Source organism: Malus sylvestris, chromosome 15 (assembly GCF_916048215.2).
Source record: "Malus sylvestris chromosome 15, drMalSylv7.2, whole genome shotgun sequence".
NCBI lineage: Eukaryota > Viridiplantae > Streptophyta > Magnoliopsida > Rosales > Rosaceae > Malus > Malus sylvestris.
In genome coordinates, this window is record NC_062274.1 from 26,956,508 (window position 1) to 26,977,253 (window position 20,746).

General features: G+C 37.0%; 3 protein-coding genes and 2 long non-coding RNA genes across 7 annotated transcripts in view; 4 read left to right on the forward strand and 1 right to left on the reverse strand.

Annotated features, from left to right (window-relative positions):
* Window positions 1-20,746, forward strand: part of LOC126602064 (uncharacterized) — a 76,220-nt gene that overhangs the window by 25,338 nt on the left and 30,136 nt on the right. The window lies entirely within an intron of this gene.
* Window positions 4,166-7,992, forward strand: LOC126602059 (uncharacterized). Of its 2 annotated transcripts, none has more exons than XM_050268870.1 (7): window positions 4,166-4,544; window positions 5,411-5,648; window positions 5,749-5,939; window positions 6,127-6,362; window positions 6,569-6,812; window positions 6,940-7,047; window positions 7,619-7,992. In XM_050268870.1, the coding sequence occupies exons 1-7, from the start codon at window positions 4,326-4,328 to the stop codon at window positions 7,739-7,741; spliced, it is 1,359 nt and encodes a 452-aa protein (XP_050124827.1). In that variant the 5' UTR covers window positions 4,166-4,325; the 3' UTR covers window positions 7,742-7,992. The 2 variants fall into 2 exon arrangements, with proteins under 2 accessions (XP_050124827.1, XP_050124828.1); XM_050268871.1 differs by lacking the exon at window positions 4,166-4,544 and adding an exon at window positions 4,909-5,228.
* On the reverse strand, window positions 8,451-11,236 carry LOC126602063 (uncharacterized). Its single transcript, XM_050268876.1, has 7 exons — window positions 11,034-11,236; window positions 10,806-10,946; window positions 10,198-10,296; window positions 9,858-9,934; window positions 9,458-9,566; window positions 9,028-9,356; window positions 8,451-8,783 (listed from the first exon to the last, which is right to left on the reverse strand). Exons 1-7 carry the CDS (start codon window positions 11,101-11,103, stop codon window positions 8,691-8,693), a joined length of 918 nt encoding a protein of 305 aa, XP_050124833.1. The 5' UTR covers window positions 11,104-11,236; the 3' UTR covers window positions 8,451-8,690.
* Window positions 11,116-11,565, forward strand: LOC126602065 (uncharacterized). Its single transcript, XR_007615967.1, has 2 exons — window positions 11,116-11,248; window positions 11,334-11,565. It is a non-coding gene; the product is annotated as an uncharacterized LOC126602065 (long non-coding RNA).
* Window positions 13,760-20,474, forward strand: LOC126602060 (casein kinase II subunit alpha-2-like). 2 transcript variants are annotated; one of them, XM_050268872.1, is made up of 10 exons: window positions 13,763-14,198; window positions 14,338-14,467; window positions 14,932-15,126; window positions 16,687-16,844; window positions 17,665-17,755; window positions 18,544-18,609; window positions 18,846-18,928; window positions 19,015-19,078; window positions 19,160-19,228; window positions 20,083-20,474. In XM_050268872.1, the coding sequence occupies exons 1-10, from the start codon at window positions 13,840-13,842 to the stop codon at window positions 20,140-20,142; spliced, it is 1,275 nt and encodes a 424-aa protein (XP_050124829.1). In that variant the 5' UTR covers window positions 13,763-13,839; the 3' UTR covers window positions 20,143-20,474. The 2 variants fall into 2 exon arrangements, with proteins under 2 accessions (XP_050124830.1, XP_050124829.1); XM_050268873.1 differs by lacking the exon at window positions 14,932-15,126 and having other exon boundaries at window positions 13,760-14,198.

Here is a 20,746-nt window from a genome sequence, read left to right on the forward strand (position 1 = left end):
ATATTTTTTGGACACCGGGTGATCCTAAAACCACCTTGATCTCAATGTACATCTACTAATATGCGAAAGTGAGGAGGATGAATTGAACATAAGGTCTTGCATATGGTAAATGCCCTTAATATTTTGAGTTACAAACTCTTTGACTTCACTTATTCACAATAAGTAAGAAACTAAAAACTACTAAACGCCTGCTGCCACAATTAAAAGGCATTAAAATTCATATGTTCAGTAAAATCACAAAAAAAAAATTGACTCGTGGTAAAGAAAGTATTTCAGTCGGAAACAACATACGAAATCATTTAGTTACGATAACATTCTTCATCTTCATTTGTTCAACAATTGCTAGCTGAACTTATGCTGCCATGCGTTTGGTAATTTTATATTTGTCATCCGTTTATGAAAACTTAATGCAATGGGTTCTTTAAATTTGGATTTTGGAGAAATGTTTGAGGGCAAAAGGCTACAACATTATGTCGTACTATTAAGATTAGGATTAGAGGAGCCAATTAACCTTTTTTCAATTGTTTTATCCTGGCGAAAGCATTGGTGGATTCAGAAATTTGGACATTAAGGATCTCAGTGTTAAAGGTTCAAGTTTTTTGATAAAACATTGTGCGAACCATGTAGCACATATGTCAACATATATTGACATATGCCGAAGCAATATGATGATTGTTATTGAGAGAATTTGTTGGGTGCTCTTGATGCAATCTGTTGAGTACTGCTGAGATAAGCCTAGCAGACATTACATCAAATATAAAAGTGACTCATATCAAAAATTTGAAGGGTTCTTGAAAGACCTTCACAAGTATAGTTTTTGGACACTGAATAATCCTAAGACCACCTTGGTCCCAATGTGCATCTGCTAATATGCGAAAGTGAGGAGGATGAATTGAAAATAAGGTCTTAAATGCGGTAAATGCCCTTAATAATTTGAATTACAAACTCTTTGACCTCACTTATTCACTGAAAGGAATAACCTTGTAAGGGCCTTTAAGAGGTTTGGCTACTCCTTATATTACTAATTGGTTTTATGGTGGAACCTCAACTTTCTTCATGGTATCAAAGCAGGTTGGCCATAAAGCCAACGGCCAATTTATGTTGTCCACTTGTTAGGCTTGAAAATTTGCCATACGTAAGGGGGTGTGTAGGAATGTGAGGACAAAGTCCTCTATCAATGAAAGACCAAACCATTCAAGAGCTTGTAAGAAGTTGGACTGCTCTCTATATTTTCAATTAATTTTAAGTTGAAACTCCGACTTGCTTCAAACAGAAGGAGCAGTAGACTCTGGTCAGTCACAACAAAACAAGGATTACCTTTTCATTACAACAAATAATTTGGTGAATTAATTACTTCGTATGGGTAGATAGACAAGGTATTTGGAAAAATAAATTCAAGTCGATACACATACCCATTCTTGCTACCAATGTACTATTGTCAAGCTTAGCAGAGCATGAAACATATGTCAAGGGGAAGAGAGATTCGGTGTCACGCTTTACTTTGAGGTCAAACTAAACATACTTAGGTCATCTCCAACCAATCCGGCCAGAGGGTTATAGGGCTAAAAATAGCCCGAAATGACACAAAAACTGTCTTCAACTGAGGGCTAAGCCAAAGGGCATGTGGGCCCCACCGGGCCAACAACACCAAATTAGGCCAACAAGTTGGCCCAAATGAGCCAGCCCCGGGCCTACTCAAATGTTCAAATCCAACTGCTACCTGGCATTAGCATGACGCCAGCTAGCAACGGCTAGTTGACGCCAGATTACCGTTGAATTTGAAATTTTTTTGTTTCCAGACAAAATTTAAAAAAATAATAATAATAAATCTAATTTCTTTCCTATAAATACCTAAGTCATTCCTACACCATTTCTCACATAATTTTCAACATTCCATACTATCTTACTTCATTTTATTTCAATTCTTCACATTCTATTCTCTTACCTCTTCCACTAATCTTTTCTTCAATTTTTTCAAATTTTCAAATGGCCACATCTGCAATGAAAGGTAAGGCTTGAACCCGAAAAGAAGACGAAGCTCTTTGTAGGCCTTATAGATGGGTCTTGGAAGATAGTGTGAGGGGGAGTTCTCAAACAAGTGAAGGTGTTTGGACTCGTACGTCCAAAAAGTACAATTAGTTATACGAAGACACCACTCCACAGAATTTGAGAAACCACGAGAGTTATTCTTCAAGATGGGAAAAAACATCTTCATCCAAGTTTGAATAAATGGCATCAAGCAGTGTTAAAGGCCGCAAGCAGACATGAAAGCGGAGCCAATTACTATGACAAAGTAAGTGTTTTCACAACTTATTTTAAATATTTAATTATATTACATATAATTTCATAAATTAATTTCCTTTAATTTTTGTAATTATATTTTCTAAGTACGCCAAGTGGAGGAATTGTATACGGAGGACAACTCCAAAACCTTTAGTCATCACTGTTGTTAGGAAATTTGTAAAGTGTGGGTGTTATTTGAAGATCCACCTCAACAAAGAGTTGGTCCTATGCCGTTCAGAAACGCATCCTCAAATGCAGATGGGTATGAAGATGGATCTCCTACCATTCAAGAAATAAGGGTAGAAAATCCGTCTTCGAGTGAAGGTTCCATACCTAAGGCTATGGGACGAAATAAGGCCCGAAAATTGAAGGAAAATGGCAAGATAAAGGATGATTACACCTTTCAACAGAAAATGGCGGCTTCATTGTGATTAATGGATTAGCAAAATGCCTTTGCCACGGAAGAAAAGAACAGCAGGCACGAAGAATGGGCAAAACAAATACAAGAAGAGATGGATGATAGGAACATGCAAAGGAACACTTTGGATTACACTCCAATGAGTAAGGCATATTTTGATAGAAAAAAAAAGGGAAATTATGGCCAACGAGAGTTGTTTACATCCAACTATACTTCTACAATGGCAAATAATGATGATTATAGTCTTTAAATTTAAGTTGTTATAGTCTTTAATATTTAAGTTATAGTTTTTAAATTTAAGTTGTTGTAGTCTTTAAATTGAAATAATAAATTATATTTGGCCTATGGCCCTTTGACCCCTACGGTTGGAGATGATTTTTTGTCATAGGGCTATGTTTGGCCTATGGTCCTTTGGCCCCCTCGGTTGGAGATGGTATGAAATATGGTATGATACTGTTTATTAAAATATAATTTATGGGAGGGCTATAAGGCTAAAGAGAGCCCTCTGTCATTCCTTCAGTTAAAGATGGCCTTAAGTCCTCGAGTTTAGTAGGTCATACCGCACTCCTATATGATGGGTGATAAACACTCAAAACTTGAATGCAGTCTACTATTTTTTTTATAACTAAACGATAGTGTTCACACTAAGTGAGAGATATGGCAGACTAGATACACAACGGGCCAACCATAATAATTCACAAACTTAACATCCACAATAATCAAACCTATAACATCTCACTCGCAAATGAAAAACAATATTACTAAAATTGTAGTACTAAATAGTGAATGCAATTTACTATTAAGTCTTATCTGATATTTCACGTATTAGAGATTCTTCGTCTAACTAATCATGCCAGTAATCCCAATTCTCAGTAGTTCAGACATCATAATCCAAATTCCTAACGAAATAATTACAAAACAGCTGTTGGAAGTTGGGACCAGCCATCAATGTAAAAAGAGGGCAACAATTTCTGTATAAGAACAAACCGAAGCTCATGTCATCATAAACAAAATAGCACCAATATCCTTCGGATTCCGATTTGTGGGGTCCTCTAAGAAGGTAACTTCAGTTAGCAAATTCCCGTCCATACCCGGAAATTCAAGAGCGAACCAACATCCGACACACATAATCGAATTTAACAATTAATCGTGCACTAAAAAATTCGAGAGTAAATGTAATCCACTGACCGCAAACCAATCCGATAGAGTTTCATTTTTATGTTAAATCAAAGTGTACGACGTTTGAATGTAAATGAAGATCACTAAAAAAATTAACCAAGCACACTTTTGACTAGTGACCGCAAACCAATCCGATACAGGGGATTATTCTATAACTAGTGACTCAACTTTTTCCATACTACTATGATCACAAATTTTCAAAAGAAACTGTGACAAAATCTCAATCAGTTCCAAGTGGTCCATCCACTTAAAGGAGAAAAAAGAAATGTAATGACAAATAAGTGGTTCCTATCATGGCTGTCAAATTTCTATCAAGATATGAAATTTCAAAAGTTCCATATAATTTCATCCACAACAAGGAATCTTGCATCTAATTTTACCTTAGCTTTCTCAATTGCATTCAACAGAGATCAGAAGAGCGAAACTCGGAGAGACTCGTTGAGTCATGGCCTTTTATGGACCGAGACTGGTTGTGCCTATAGACGTGAAGAAGAAGCCATGGGAACAGAAGCTTCCTCTTCACAATCGGTGGCACCCGGACATACCACCGGTGGCAGAAGTGGCAGCTGGAGAGGTTTTTCGGGTCGAGATGGTGGATTTCAGTGGTGGTGGGATTACCAAAGAGTACACTGCAGAGGACATCAAACATTCCAATCCCTCCATTGTAAGTGCCCCTTCATATTCACGTGTGTTTTGTAGCTTTTCCACTCGTACTGAGTTCCATCTAGTTTGGAAGAGCAATGCCAAAAACCGAGTTCCGCGAGGTTCGAAAAAGCGAAAAAATGACATGAATTGTATGTGCAGAGTATCATGCAGTTCTACCTTTCCAACCAAACATCCTCAAACATAGTATGATTCCAGATCTACATGTTTCTGGGGAAATAAATTTAAATGCTGGATTTGTCAGTCAAGTGAAAAATAGGAAAACTGTTGTGTTGTATTTGTCCCGTGCTGAAAACTTGAAAGGTAGTTGGGGACCGACCTTTGGAAAAATATATCACCCCATTTGTCATCCAGCGAATGTAAGGATACCATCGTCCTTCCTCTTTCCTACAATAGATGCTATTGAGTTGACCTAATTGTATAAAACATACATCCCTATGCTCCCTGTTTTTCCACTAGTTCATCTATGGCTCCCCGGACTCCGAGACTAGTCGTGCCAGTAGACCTGAGCAGAAAACCGTGGCAGCAAAAGCTACCCCTTCACAACCGTTGGCACCCTGACCTACCCCCGGTGGCGGAGGTTAAAACCGGTGAGGTCTTTAGAATTGAGATGGTAGACTGGACTGGAGGTACTATTAAAGATGATGACTCTGCACTAGATATAAAGTCCATAGACCTCTCAACAGTAAGTATGGATTTTATCCTATGTTAAAAAATGGTACATATAGGATCGAGTTAAGATCTTGAGTCTACAAATTATTGAGATCATCAGTCACTACTCGTTTATAATGTAATCAGTAGTATGGAGAACAAGAACATCTAGAATGGTAAATTAATGTAAGAGTAATATGTTTCAAACTTGTGCAGGTTCATTACCTCAGTGGGCCGATTAGAATTTCGGATTCCGATGGAATTCCAGCACAGCCAGGCGATCTTCTGGTGGTTGAGATATGCAACTTGGGTCCTCTCCCAGGAGATGAATGGGGTTTCACTGCGACATTTGACAGAGAAAATGGAGGGGGTTTTCTGACTGACCATTTTCCTTCTGCAACCAAAGCTATCTGGTATTTCGAAGGGATATATGCCTACTCGCCTCACATACCAGGTGAAATCTCAACCTATTTCCTTTTCTCGTGCCAGTAACGTTGTTAAAAGATTCAGTAGGGTACTCCTGTCACTAACATGGTATTGTATATGCATGTCAGGAGTGAGATTCCCAGGGTTAACCCACCCCGGAATAGTTGGAACAGCACCATCAATGGAACTCCTGAAAATATGGAATGAAAGGGAGAGGGAACTTGAAGAAAATGGACTCAAGACTATGAAATTATGTGAGGTTTTGCATCAACGACCCTTGGCTAACCTACCATCAACAAAAGGTTGTGTCCTTGGAGGGGTATGCGACATTGAAAACTACAAAATTTAGGCTATCAAAATAACAATGAACCTGCAGCACAACTCAATTTTTATAATTGCTTTGCTGCATACTACAAGAATTGTAAAACCCTGCAGCCAACTGCACAGAGACAATATCACAATAACCATGCTGTCTTGTTATACTAACACGTCCTGGTTATACATAGATCAAAGAGGGCACTCCTGAATGGGAAAAGATCGCCATGGAGGCTGCAAGAACCATTCCAGGAAGAGAAAATGGAGGCAATTGTGACATCAAAAATCTTAGTCGTGGTTCAAAGGTATACCTTCCAGTATTCGTTGAAGGAGCAAATCTTAGTACTGGTGACATGCACTTTTCCCAGGGTGATGGAGAAATTTCATTCTGCGGGGCAATTGAGATGAGCGGATTCCTGGAGCTCAAGTAAATATTCCACATCTCATCTCTTAAACTTTTACTACAGCCAAACTAGAGGCTTCATGAGAAAGGGCAGGAACTTGTTATAATAGCTAAACGATCCTACTTATACATTCAAATTTGGCATAAAACAAAATGTGACACATACAGATAAGTATACAAACACATATATGTAATACAGTTCAGTTTACCCTATATGATCCTATTATTAGGTGCGAAATTATAAGGGGAGGAATGAAAGAATACCTTACACCAATGGGGCCCACACCTCTTCACGTAAACCCAATCTTTGAGATAGGCCCGGTCGAGCCAAGATTCTCAGAGTGGTTGGTATTTGAGGGCATCAGTGTTGACGAGAGGGGGAAGCAGCATTACCTAGATGCAACTGTGGCGTACAAGCGTGCAGTACTCAATGCTATTGACTACCTCTCTAAATTTGGATACTCCAAAGAACAGGTTTCGACTTCTCTCCTTATCACATAGCCAATTCCCAACAACTCACAATCACAAGCATACACAGAGACAACGAAAGATTCATATTACTGCAGTCTTCCTTACTGATCTAGCATCTGTCACGTATCAGAGCTACCTTCTGTTGTCATGCTGCCCGTGTGAGGGAAGAATTTCCGGTATAGTTGACTCTCCCAATGCTGTTGCAACCCTAGCAATCCCAACAGCTATCTTTGACCAGGTAATTATTTCTGGCCAAGCCTCCTAAAGATTTATATTACCCTATTCTAATACTACCACTTTCCCATCCACAAAATGTTTCCAGTTATAACATGTTGCTATTTTACACTACCTACTCAAATGACTGAAGTTACAATAGCTACATATCTAGATGTTTAATGCAATAGCTTATATTATATTCATGCATACTACATACAAATATAAATAAGAGTCCTCTCCTGAACTTTTTCACAGTAAATTCATGTTTCAAGGAGCAAAAATGAGCTTGTCTAGTCAAAACAAAAGCAATCACAAAATATAACAACTTAATTACACAGTACACTTATATTTTACTTTAACTTGGATGATCCCTCAACCTTAATGCTCAAGCAGAAAGGTCTAAGCTATCCGTAGAAGTCGTAATTGATCAAAAACTTTTTCATATGCACACCAAGGTAACTAACCCAAGGCTACAAGCATAATGGAGGCAATGTGCTTTCCTACAACAAAGCTCACAATAAATTACTCATAAACAGAAATGATTTGTTGTAAAGCCTATTGATATGTTTAAATTACTTTCTCTAAATGCACAGGATATTCGCCCAAAAGCAAACAAGGTGCCTGTTGGTCCCCGGATAGTGAGGAAACCAGATGTCCTAAAATGTAGTTATGATGGAAATTTGCCAACGACAAGGAACCCTAGCTCTGCAACATAACCATCATCAAGAGTGCTCAGTAAATAAAAGTCATTTCGGCCTTTATTTTTCATTCCTACTAAGTTATGCAGGTATTGGGATATATAGAAAGTAGAACTGAATTGTCAAAGCAAACCATCTACATTCTATGTAAGCAGTGCAGGTACATTGTAATAGGGTAAAAAGATCATGAACAAATCATGCAGCAAAAAGTTCAACCCTATTTGCCCTATGACGTCAAGTTTGAATAATGAAAAACTATTATAGCAGCAGCAGGTAAATGTTTAGACTGGACCTCGAAAATCTGAACAAGGCACTAATACATAGAATATGCTTGCGTCATCGGTCTGATGTCAAGCATGCTGTTGCTACTCCTCATCAGCTGAGTCTTCTTACCCATCTACTACTTAAATTGGCAATAATCTGAGAGTTTATTTTCACCAATCATCTTCTAAACTGCCAATATATATCAAGATTGAACTAATCTTCACAAGGTAGATCAGAGCCATGATATAAGTTTATACATGGATGGTAATTTTTAATGCATATAAACCAATTGAGGAACAGACACATGTAGAGTGCAGGAGTAGTGTTTACTATTGGACTCTTGACTTCAATGCAATTCTCTGATCACAAAAACTACTAAACGCCTGCTGCCACATTCAAAAGGCATTAAAATTCTTATGTTCAGTAAAATCACAACAAAAATTGACACGTGGTAAAGAAAGTATTTCAGTCGGAAACTACATACTAAATCATTTAGTTACGATAACATTCTTGATCTTCATTTGTTCAACAATTACTAGCTGAACTATGCAAAATTATAGAAGCCACAACACTTCCAAAAGGAAATAGGATGTCAGAAATTGTTTCATACTAATCCAAAGACTAACTAGAAACTTCAAAGCCAAAAATTTTCCATCCTCCGAATGACATAGATAGCAAAGGTGTACTCTAAGATATAGTGCACTCAATAATATATAGAGAGGGTTCGATGGTGTTGCAGAGCAGGACACTGAATGCCAAAAGACCACAGCCAAAGGTCTAACTCAATACTCAGCACCTGAAAAAGAAACCCCACTAGTAAATCAAAGGGATTGATTAGAGATGATAAAGAAAAGAAAACTGATGCAGGATACAGTTTCAAGTGCAAAGGCACAACATGGTCCAACAACAGTTCACTTGGGTGAGAACAGAATTGGTGCAAAAATCCGAATGTTTTATTACTTAAATGCAGCCACAAGAAGAATTTAAATGTTCACATACAAAAAATTACAGACTATGACCACGACTGAAAATAACCATACCTGCTTCCCTGATTTCATACTGATCAACTCCTTCATTTTCTCGACAGCATATATGGAGCAAGCTCGCAGTTCAACTTCCTCCTCACTGCCTGCAACTATTTGACTATTAGCCTCAATAGCGCTGGCAAGGGTTGCACTATACTTCAGCACACCCAGCTGTTGAAGCACGGCTGGAACAATATAGTCCGCCATAATAGTGATTGAGCCAATGTCATAAAATTCTCCATATCCTTGGCCTCCAAATGCACCCCATAAATCTGCTGCAAATATCTGAGCTCTTTTATACAAAAATACTTGGTGGCCTTTGTATACTGAGTGGTCTCGGAAACCTAGAAAGTTTAATTAGTTACAGTAAATATGCCTGTTTCCTTGGGAATAACCCCTACAAACTCTGCAGCTATCAAAAATGACTTTAAACCCTAAAATGTACCAGGAAAGTGACGAGTAACCAGAGCTACAAGCTTAACAGCTGACTTTCCACATGACTCCACAAGATTAGATGCTTTGCCATCAAAGCTTCTCTCCAGTTCAAACCCAACCTGGGCCACAAAAGTTAACAATATTTTGAATATTTGACAGGGATGCATCATTTTCCTAAAATGGTATTTGTATTTTCAATTGAGGGTGGGATGATTCTTTAAATAAAAAAATAATCCATAACATCAACGTATATTGTCTCCTGCTTAGACTGATAAATTCAAGAGAAATTAATAGTTACAGACCCAGAGTAATAAAAAAATCAAACAAAAAGAAACTGGAAGGGCATTTCTTAAGAGAATAAGAGAAAATGTAAGAATAAAAGCTTCTGTAAATTTAAAGGTAAATTTTACCTCTTGTAACAAACGAACTCTCTCGTCCTCCAAAGGTAGTGACCTTGGCCATTTCAACAGCTCCCGCAGTTCAGGACCTTATAACATAAACCTCTTTAATCAAATTACTTTCAAGTAGAAGAGTGTCACTTAAGTCAGAGTTTAGAACTTTTAAACTGCCAAACTTGTTAACAAGAGCACAGCTTCACATCCAAAAATTTAACATTCTGTAGAGGCAGTCATTTTTCTTCTACCAATTGGGACAAAGGAGTACACTTGATATATATATATCGCAATTGGTGTGTACATGTGAAAATACATATTTATGGACATGGAGATATGTGTTCAAGAAGATGAGTACCGGTGTATTTCTGCAGACGATCAGCATCAAACACAGATTTGTCATTTTGTATTGCTGCCTTCAGACCGGCAGCCAAATTGTCGTAATTTAAGTCCTTATCTGTCAAGAAAAAGAAAAAATTATAAAGAAACAATTTTAGCACAGAAAACATAGTGAATAAAGTGCATTTGGCAACATTGATATGAATATAATCTCTTCAATCCATAAAATAATTGATCACTTTCCGCCAGCAACTGACATAGGGTTCCATGAGCGACCATATGAAAACCGCTCTACAACAACGACACAGCAGCAGACATACACACATTGAAGTATTGGTTTGACTGCCATGAAAAGTTCAAATCTTGATAAAACTGGCAAGCACATTTATAAAGAACATTTTTTGTAGCCGAATTTCGCAACTTGGCTCGGTAAAGAAAAGAATAAGTATAATGCCCAAAACATTTTTTCCTTGTTCTCTAATCTACTAAGGTGCTCTGTTTCACTGACCATTATTCTTGAATTATTCTAATAACAAAAACAAAATTTGAGCTACAAAATACAAGAAAATACACTAAAATTTGAGCTCCAACAAAACAAATTAAAATTTTGAAAAAATGGATACATACCAGGCCAAAAGCAGAAATTCAAAGCGTCCAACACAAAGAGGTACTGAACGGTGAGAGGTCCATTGTCGAAATAGTGTATCCCTTCGAAATCCCATTCCACCTTCGGAATTGTATCTATCGTCTCCGCCACTTTCTCAATCCCTAAAAATTAAAAATAATAATAATTAAAACCCAATTAAAATAATCAAAAACCAACACTAGAGAAACATGAACAAGGTGCGGAGAGACCTGAAGAATCGACGAGGACGTGAGAAGAATGGCTTGCGACCCAAGCAGAGCTTGCCCTAACATCGTCCATGGCTGCTTCCACTCGGCGCTCTGCGTTCAAAGTTCAAACCCTAGAGACAGAGAGTGGGACTTGTGCCTGGTTCCAAGTTTCCCGCTTTTGCTGGTGTCTTTTTTTCGTTACCCTTCCCACGATAATCATTAATAATTAATTAGAGGTAAATGCCCTCCCTGATGATGATTTTATTTCGTTTTTTTTTTTAATTAATTAATTAATTATGTTGTTTCTTTCCATTTTAGCAGTTGTGGAATTCCATTCCGGCGGCCGGAGACTTTTCCGTGTATACTATAGCCACAGAACGGCTCACGTGGGAAAGACCTGCACTTTCTCCCTGCACACACTTTTTCAATGAACTCGTACTGACTAGGATGAGATAAAAAGGTGCACGCTCTTCCTCATGGCACCCCTCTGAATTTTTGTGTGTGTTTTTGGGTCGGATATTCGGAATAGAATTCTCTATCCTCTTATTCCTCATCTCCTTCTTTCCCCACTTTTCACACTTTCTTTTTGTTTTTTTCTATATACAAAATTTAAAACCAAAATGTTAACATAACTTAATAATAACCGTTTATATAAAGAGAGGAAATGAGAGAGAATCATACTCTCGAATCTCCACCCTGACTGAATGGATGTGTGTGTGAAATTGAATGAATGTGTGACTAGTGCTTTTTCTGGTCAAGTGTGAGTGGTCCGATTAGGCCTGGCAAACGGGCTGTGTCTGTCGTGTTCGTGTAACATATGTTATCTTAACGGGTTGTGTCGTGTCACACGTGTTATCTTAACATGTCCTTAACAGGTCGAGTCACGGTAAAGTGACCCGACCTGTTATGACCCGTTAAGAAAAAAAAATTCTTAAATTTGCACATACCACACTTTGCCACATAAATATTACTTCAAAACATTAAAACACATAATGTAATATATATATATATGTATATAATTATTTTAGTTTTTAGGGGTATAAAAATGTTAAATTAATATATATAATTATTATAGTTTACTCATACTTTCATTAAGTATAACATAAGATTTTGAGGTATCCACTAATGTAATTTTTTTAATTGAAGATCAAATTCATTCATTGTATTCATATAGGGTCAAGGAGTGTAGCTGTAAAAAATCATCAAAATCGGAGTTAAAATAACCGTTAAATCGTGATTTTTCGTTTTATAACCGTCGAAAAGTTTTGTCCTGTTACTTGATCTTTGAATGTTTATTTTTTACAATTTTTGGCGTATGCGATCTTGAAGTATATACAAACATGTTTGACGGTTGGATCGTTGAAACTAGTTTCGTAGAATGCGTATCCCATCAAAATAATAGATTCATTAACACTTAAGAGTTTATTCTTACTTTCATTAAGTATAACATAAGATTTTGTGGTATCCACTAGTGTAAATATTTTAAATTGAATATCGAATTCATTCATTGTATTTATATAGGGTTAAGGAGTGTAGCTGTAAAAAATCATCAAAATCGGAGTTAAAATAACCGTTACATCGTGATTTTTCTTTTTATAACCGTCGAAATGTTTTGTCCCATTACTTGATCTCTATATTTTTGTTTTTTGCAATTTTTGGCGTATGCGATCTCGAAGTATATAGAATCATGTTTGACGGTTGGATCGTTGAAACTAGTTTCGTAGAATGCGTATCCCATCAAAACAATAGATTCACTAAAATTTAAGAGTTTATTCATAATTTCATTAAGTATAACATGAGATTTTGTGGTATCCACTAGTGTAAATATTTTAAATTGAAGATCGAATTCATTCATTGTATTCATATAGGGTCAAGGAGTGTAGCTGTAAAGAATCATCAAAATTGGAGTTAAAATAACCGTTAAATCATGATTTTTCTTTTTATAACCGTCGAAAAGTTTTGTCCCGTTACTTGATCTCTGAATGTTTGTTTTTTGTAATTTTTGACGTATGAGATCTCGAAAATTTTAATTGAGTGCAACATGAGGGTTAAATTTCCAATATTAAGAGGAGAAAGTTACTAAAAGAGTAGTTGGTGATAGTCTTTGTCTTTTTCTTGTACTCCACTGCCCAATTGAAGACTTGATGCATCGAGTCAACAAAGACTTTAAATTTCCACTACACTGTCAAATATTATGCATTCATAAAATCGAAAGTACGAGTTTTGAAATCCCTTCATTATAAATTCCTTTTATAATAGCAAAACCGTTTTAGTCAATATAACAATACCATGTTATGTCTGCGTACCACATAAAAGCAAAAGTATTAATTTAAATATTTCAGTTAGAAGGGTATTATTGTGAGAGTTCATCCATCATCCTTACTCATGGCTGAGTCATTAGGCAATCAAAACTATTAATAAATCTACATAAATAGCTGTACCAAAATCCCATTTATTAAAATTTAAATGTGGAATTTAATCACATAATTTGAATGAGTAATGCTATTTACACACTATTTTTACTTCTTATATATTTTTCAATTTTCAATTGTTAGATTGAATAAATTAAAAAATATTAACGATAAAAAATTAATAAGGTGTGTGAGAAGTCAAATTAAATGTGTGAATAGCACTCATTTACACATTTTTTATTTTACTTTTCACGCATTTGTGTCTTCAATTTATTCGATTTAATAATCGAAAGTTGAAAAGAGTACGTAAAATGTAAAAAAAAAAATGTGTGATACCAAAAAGAATGAGAGAGAGAGAGAGAGAAGGGCGAAGGACCGGGCATCTGTCCTACTTTTTGTATTGGGCGATTTGATTGATGGCCATAAGGCCCTCCTTGGAATTCACCGTCTCCCACCACCACAACCTTCTCTGCCTCTTCCTTGCGCGCCCCCACCCTCCGTCGTCTCCTCTCTCCTTCTCCTCCCACTTCTTCCACCAGCTCCCGCCGCCTTTCGTCCGCTGCATAGCGTCCTCAGCGACTCCGCTCCCTCACCGCCATACGTCCTTTCACCGCCCCCCGAGGCCACTTCATCCTTATCACGAAACCCTGGCGCAGAAGATCTGTAAAGCGATTCGCCGCCCTGGCGCCCCCTCCAAGGCTAGGACTTACGCCGATGTCAACGTGATCCGACCCAAGGATTACTGGGACTACGAGTCCCTCACCGTCCAATGGGGGTAACGAATTGATGAAATTCTCTGTTTCTTGTTTGGATTGTGAGAAAGTGGAGGAAAATTTGGTTTAGGTTGGTGGGAAGGTTGAATTTTGAGGGATAAATGTTTTTGCTTTTCTGAATTAATTGGGATTATTGTACAGGGAGCAGGATGATTACGAGGTGGTGAAGAAGGTTGGGAGAGGAAAATACAGTGAGGTGTTTGAGGGGGTTCACTGTACCGATAACGAAAAATGTGTTATCAAGATTCTCAAACCTGTTAAAAAGAAGAAGGTGAGTTCTAAATTACATTCCTTTACCTTCTTATCTGTGTAACGAAACGATTGACATTTCATTGTTCTTATCAGTTGGGTAATTCTATTTGTTTGTTTCTGGTTATCATGTCTGCCTGGTTTATATTCATGTAATCGCGGATTATTTACTAGTATACAGCTAATGTTTTCATAGGATTAGTTACCTACAGTGGGAAGTTAGTATATTTTCTGTTCTTTCATTTGTTGTATAGCTAATGAATGAGGATAAGTATAGAGTGAAATTCTATCATGATGTATTTCCTGAAGTTTCGTGCAACCTATTCACTGGAAAACCGAAAAAAGGCTTTGATTTGGAGGTTTAACCAACCCCAAGAAACAATCTTGACTGCACCTGGCATATGAAGTAAAAGTTCTCTTCTGTACAAGAGCTTTGTATTGAATCACTACCGTGACACTTACCTTTCTGTTTGGTTGTAAATTCAGATTAAGAGGGAGATAAAAATATTGCAGAATCTTTGTGGAGGACCAAATATTGTGAAGTTGCTTGATATTGTCAGAGACCAGCAATCAAAGACCCCTAGTCTTATATTTGAATATGTGAATAATACAGATTTTAAGGTCCTTTATCCGACGCTCTCAGACTTTGACATACGATATTACATCTATGAACTTCTCAAGGTAAGCTTGCTGTTTTGGTTCTGCAATTTCTAAAATGACGAGTTGTGAGACTTTAATTCCCTTAGAAGAAACATGAATTAGATGTCCATAATGATGTGAGGTTTAAACTGAGGTAATTGTTTACATTTGCAAGGTTTGAAAGGTCAGTTTCTTTTCAAGGCCTAAAAAAGATCGATTTCTTTCTCTTTGGGAGTGATGGGTTGGGACTGGTAACTTCACTGCATTTTTCTTCTGTGCAATTTTTGTTTCTCACTTTACACTAGAAATAAGTTTGGGTTGCAGTACAGATCTAGGATTTATTTGGCTGGCTGCTAGTTAGTTTATGTTCTTTTGGGGAATGGCCTAGGTACTTTGCTCACCTTTATGCATGTCCACCAGGGTTGGAAACAAGGTGGGATGGTCTAGCTTAGGTATCTCCGTTTCCATTCTCAATCCTCATCCCCACACTTGCCTTGTTTTTTTAAAGAATACAGAAATTCCCCACCCTGCCCTGCGATAATATTAACCCCTCCTCATTGCCACCCTTTCCTAAATTTTTTTTTTTGGTTATTAGATAATAAAAATGAAATACATTTTTACAACCCTAACATAATATAATACATTTTACACACAATACTTGAGTAACTATGTACATCATAAAATAGCAAAAGTTAAATATTGGAATTAGCATATGTGATTTGGAGTTTGCCATCCCTATCCTGCCCTGAATGTGAGGTGGGATTTACCACCCCACTTCAGTTGCTATTTATTTCCCCCAAATCTGCGACATTAGGGCAGGTTTTCCCCTCTGGGGCCTTGGGTTCACGAGATTATAGTGATCCTTAATCTTCACCCACAAATTTGGTTGGAAGAAAATATTGACAAAGGTAGATGATCCCAATAAGCAAGGAGAAAGCATATTGTCTTCAAAGTGACTAACACTAAGAGTTTCAATGAAATTTACAAGATGGGGTATACCTTTCTGCTTGTGATTATTAGAGTATTGTAAGAGAATGCTGAACGGTTATAGTTTTACTACTTAGAAGTCATGGATTGAGCCCCCTATAGGACTCAGATACAGGCAGCATCCTTTTTGAATTTTCTTTCGTATCTTAAATGTTCTTTAGGTTGGATCTTTTTATTGGTGAACTTTAGGTTGGATCTTGAAATCTACTGTCCGTATACTAAAGTAGAAGTTCATTCAGATGCTTATTTCTCAATTATCCCAAGCATAAGGTTCTATTAATAGACACTGAAAGGTGGAACAATTCAACTCACAGGAGTTATGTAGGACAAAACCATTGAAAAAGAAGGAAGGGAAGATTCATCTCTTCATACTTGAGGCAATCGGGCCTTAATTCTATACAATCTTGAATTTAAAATTTGAGGTCTCTTATGATCTTTGTTAAATATTTTCAGTTTCTGGTTGAACCAACTGGTACCAAGGGCCAGGTTGTTGTTGATGCAGTTCTATGTTCTGTGCTTAATGCTCAAAGTGTGCACTTTCATTTTCTAGCTCAAAGGTAAAGTTCCTCGGCTTGTAAGATCCGCTAACTCGGTCTTCTATTGATCTCTTTGTAGGCTTTAGATTATTGCCACTCACAAGGTATTATGCATCGAGATGTGAAGCCCCATAATGTTATGATTGATCATGAGCAGCGTAAGCTTCGCCTTATAGATTGGGGCCTTGCCGAGTTTTATCATCCTGAGAAGGAATATAATGTTCGGGTTGCTTCAAGGTTATTTTCATTTGATATTCTACTTCACAAAACACATCAAGATTTGTCACATTCCATATATTGTTATCTGAAACTTCCATAACTTAATTTTATTGTGGGTTTACTATGTTTTAAACCTCGTGCCGTAGTGCCCTTATGGGCTTCATGTAATTTTGGATTGCAATTTGCAAAGGACCTGTTCAATTCCTTGTTTGGCTATGACAAGACATTGTATGCATACTTTAAATACAGATTACAGGAAATTGTAAATCATGGATCTCATGCTGAAAAACTAATGTGTTATAGTTCTTGAGATGCCTGAAGCATGTTGCACGCTGTAAATTTTGAAGCACGCGGTGATGTAAAGTTACATATGCTGAAATATAACCAGGAGTTGGACTATTATCAATAAGAGGCTAACTTGTTATTACCTTTCTTTTACCAAGGAGGGGTTGAAAGTTAACTGACTTGAGGTGGTATTTTGGATTAAGATGATGTGGTATGGTCTGAAGGGAAAATGTGTGACATTAGGGCAAAATCATACCTGCAATTTATTTGGGAAGTATTTGGGAACAGAGGAGCAATAGTAAAGAAGCAGACAGATGCACAATGAAGGGGACACTTTTTAGTTTCTATTTGCATTATATGTGCAGCATTATGCTTTAAATTGAATTCTCATTAGCTACCTGCCGTTAGCATCAGGAGTCCTGTTTCATGTTTATGGTTTGACTACAACTCATAAATGTAAATGATCATGAGACACCTTTTTGCTTTAAATTTGGTTTATCCAAATTTCTTTAAATTTGTCTTATACTCTTTCCCCATCCACATTTGGTTGCAGGTATTTCAAAGGTCCTGAACTTCTTGTTGATTTACAAGATTATGATTATTCTTTAGACTTGTGGAGTCTCGGTTGTATGTTAGCTGGAATGGTGAGCATTCCCATCTATTCTGTTCTATTAACTACTAAGCACCCCTATAGATATCAGATACTCCTGCACTGACTATGGTTATGCTCAAGGTTCTAAACAGCACTAGGCAGTTTTTTTTTAATTGTAATTAAGTTTATTATATAATATATAAATAGATGTCTACTTATACTTAAAAGAATACATAATTGTATTGGGATACATAAATTGCAAAATAGAATGACATATAAATCATAATGTACTAGAACATATTGAAAACATTGGAAACAAGGATATAATGAGTGTTCAAACAAGTATCCAACAAGTCTCTTACAATCTATTGAAAAAATAAAATGCAAATGGAAGTTATCTATTTTCTGTCTATGTGAGAGTTGCGACCTAGACGATCAAGGCGGCCTTTCTTTTTTAAACGTCGTGGCAGTGGCCAACTGCCTAGCTCCTAGGCGGGGATTTTTAGAACACTGGTTATGCTGGTATTTTGGCCTGGAAATATCAAGTGTTGTGTAATCTTGGTTATCCCCATCCAGCCCAGAATCATCCCCTGATAAAATGATTGTGCATTTGCTAGGGATGATGAAATATCAGAAATAGGTTTTGTGTCCCAAAATGAGTATTTAGATGGGAAGGATGAACTTTTTTTTCTTCTTCTTAGTTATCCATGGACAGTGATCTTGATCTGCTTGTCTACTTATCCATGGGTGACAGATGGCAAGGAGGTTCAAAATTTGATACCGTGTCAAAGTATGTGATACTCTCTTCTGATGCTTATTCTTGAGCCTTGTGCTGTACAGATATTTCGTAAGGAGCCATTCTTCTATGGGCATGATAACTATGACCAGCTAGTCAAAATAGCAAAGGTATTCATTCTTATAAGAAAGTTCAGTTCTGTCGCTTCCTGTTGTATTTATTATACTGAAAAACAATTAATCATATGCTTTACTCTGTTAAAAAGATTTTTATGTTGTGTATGGTTTGGAGTATATTCAATTCATATAACAAATGTGTGTCTGTGCGTGCTTTATCATAATTTAGTGTTGTTTTCAAAAGAAAGAGCAATTGAAATCTGACGTCTTGGAATTTTCTACTGCAACAGGTACTTGGGACAGATGAATTAAACGCTTATCTACACAAGTACCACATAGAATTAGACCCACACCTTGCAGCTCTAGTTGGGAGGTAGGTGTTCTCTCATAATTTGTTTCTTATTCCTCTGTTACCTGCTATGCTGACTTTTTTTTTCCGTAAAAAACTTTCTGATGCAGGCATAGCAGGAAACCATGGACAAAATTCATTAATGTTGATAATCAGCACTTAGCAGTTCCTGAGGTAAATTCCTGTCATTGTCTTTAATACTACTTGCAATGAGTTTTCCTTGGTCTAAATTTCTTCTGGTGTCATTTTCTGTAGGCGCTTGACTTTATAGACAAGTTGTTGCACTATGATCACCAGGAAAGACCAACTGCAAAAGAAGCAATGGTAAAATCCTAGTTCTTCCTCAACCCAGACTATTCAAAGCATGACCCTAAGTAGGGTCTAGCGCTGCTTGGTCCCTGCCCGATTGGGTCCACAATCAGTAAACTTGTAGATTTGGACTGGCTGTTTCTACTCCTTACAGAGAGTCAGAAGCCCATATTTGTTTATACTTCCAGTTCAACTTGTTACACTTTCACTTCTTCCTCATATGAGAGATGGTAGGAACTGAAGCTTTAGCGTTTCCTTCACATTAATGGACAGAATCATTTCAGAGGTACTACTACTTTCCAATGACAAGCAATTACCAAACAAATAGAAATTTTTATGAAGCTTTTATCTTTTTTGTTTTGGTAGCCATTGTTTACAGCAAAGGGTTAGACTTCAGCTCACTGTCAAACTAACCATATAATACCAACTAATCTGTGAATGACGAATGAGTAGAATGCTAGTATTATATGGTTATTTTGACATTGAGATGAAAGGTATAACCTTTTGGTGTTTGTGTGGCTAACAGAAAAGGTTTATATCTTTTCCTCCAACCAAAAGAGAAACATAATTTCTACTGGTTTCGTAATTGCTTGTCATTTGAAAGTAGCATCACTCGTTGAGATGATTTTCCTTTCCATTACTGGGCATGAACAATAAGCATTACAGTTGTGTCCATCTACCAAGCATGTGAGGAAAAAGTAATGGTGTACCAAATTGGAGTGGATGTTCATATCAATAGGATGCTCATTACTGGGAAAGAACATCAGGGCTTTTCAAGGGGGCATGCTTTGAACAGTCTTAATCCCTGTAACATGGGCACCATGCTCATTGTGTGGTAATGACAAAATAACCTTTTTTACGTGATGCAGGCCCATCCTTATTTCTACCCGATTAGAAATGCAGAAAGCAGCCGGACTCGCACCCAGTAAATTGAGTTCTGATGCTTGTCGAATCATGCTGTGTGTCGCACTCGGTTGGATCCTCCCTCTGTAATCTTACCTCAGTTTTTATTGTGGTGGTTGAGTTCAGATGCAGGGTTTGCAAGCGTTTGCGTTGTTATAAGACTTCTTTCTTGTTGGTTCATTTTGACCGTAATACTTGAATTTCGATTTATTAGATTTTTGCGGGACTTGCTTGTTGAACTTGTCATGTGTGGCTCAAACTTGTGTATGCATTTGTAATCCGATTTCCGGCTGGATTGTGTAATTTGATTTACTCCATTCCTCTTCAATCAATGAAAAGATGTTCATTGTGATGATCATTCGTACATGCTGTAACTGTATCAATGAAAAGGAAATTAGAAAGTCTGTGTACCTGCAACTTGGAAGAAGCAAATTAATTCATTACGTAGGCAAATGGCTATTTTTCTTTCGATTGTGCAACATAATGGTCATCCTTGTCATTTGGGGAAACCGCTTCCGTAAAAAACTTGTTGACCTCTATTTATACATACATATTTGTATACATTGCAATCAGTTCTGCTTGCACATGCATTCTTATGTACGGTTGTTAACTGGGAATCGTTTTATCTAG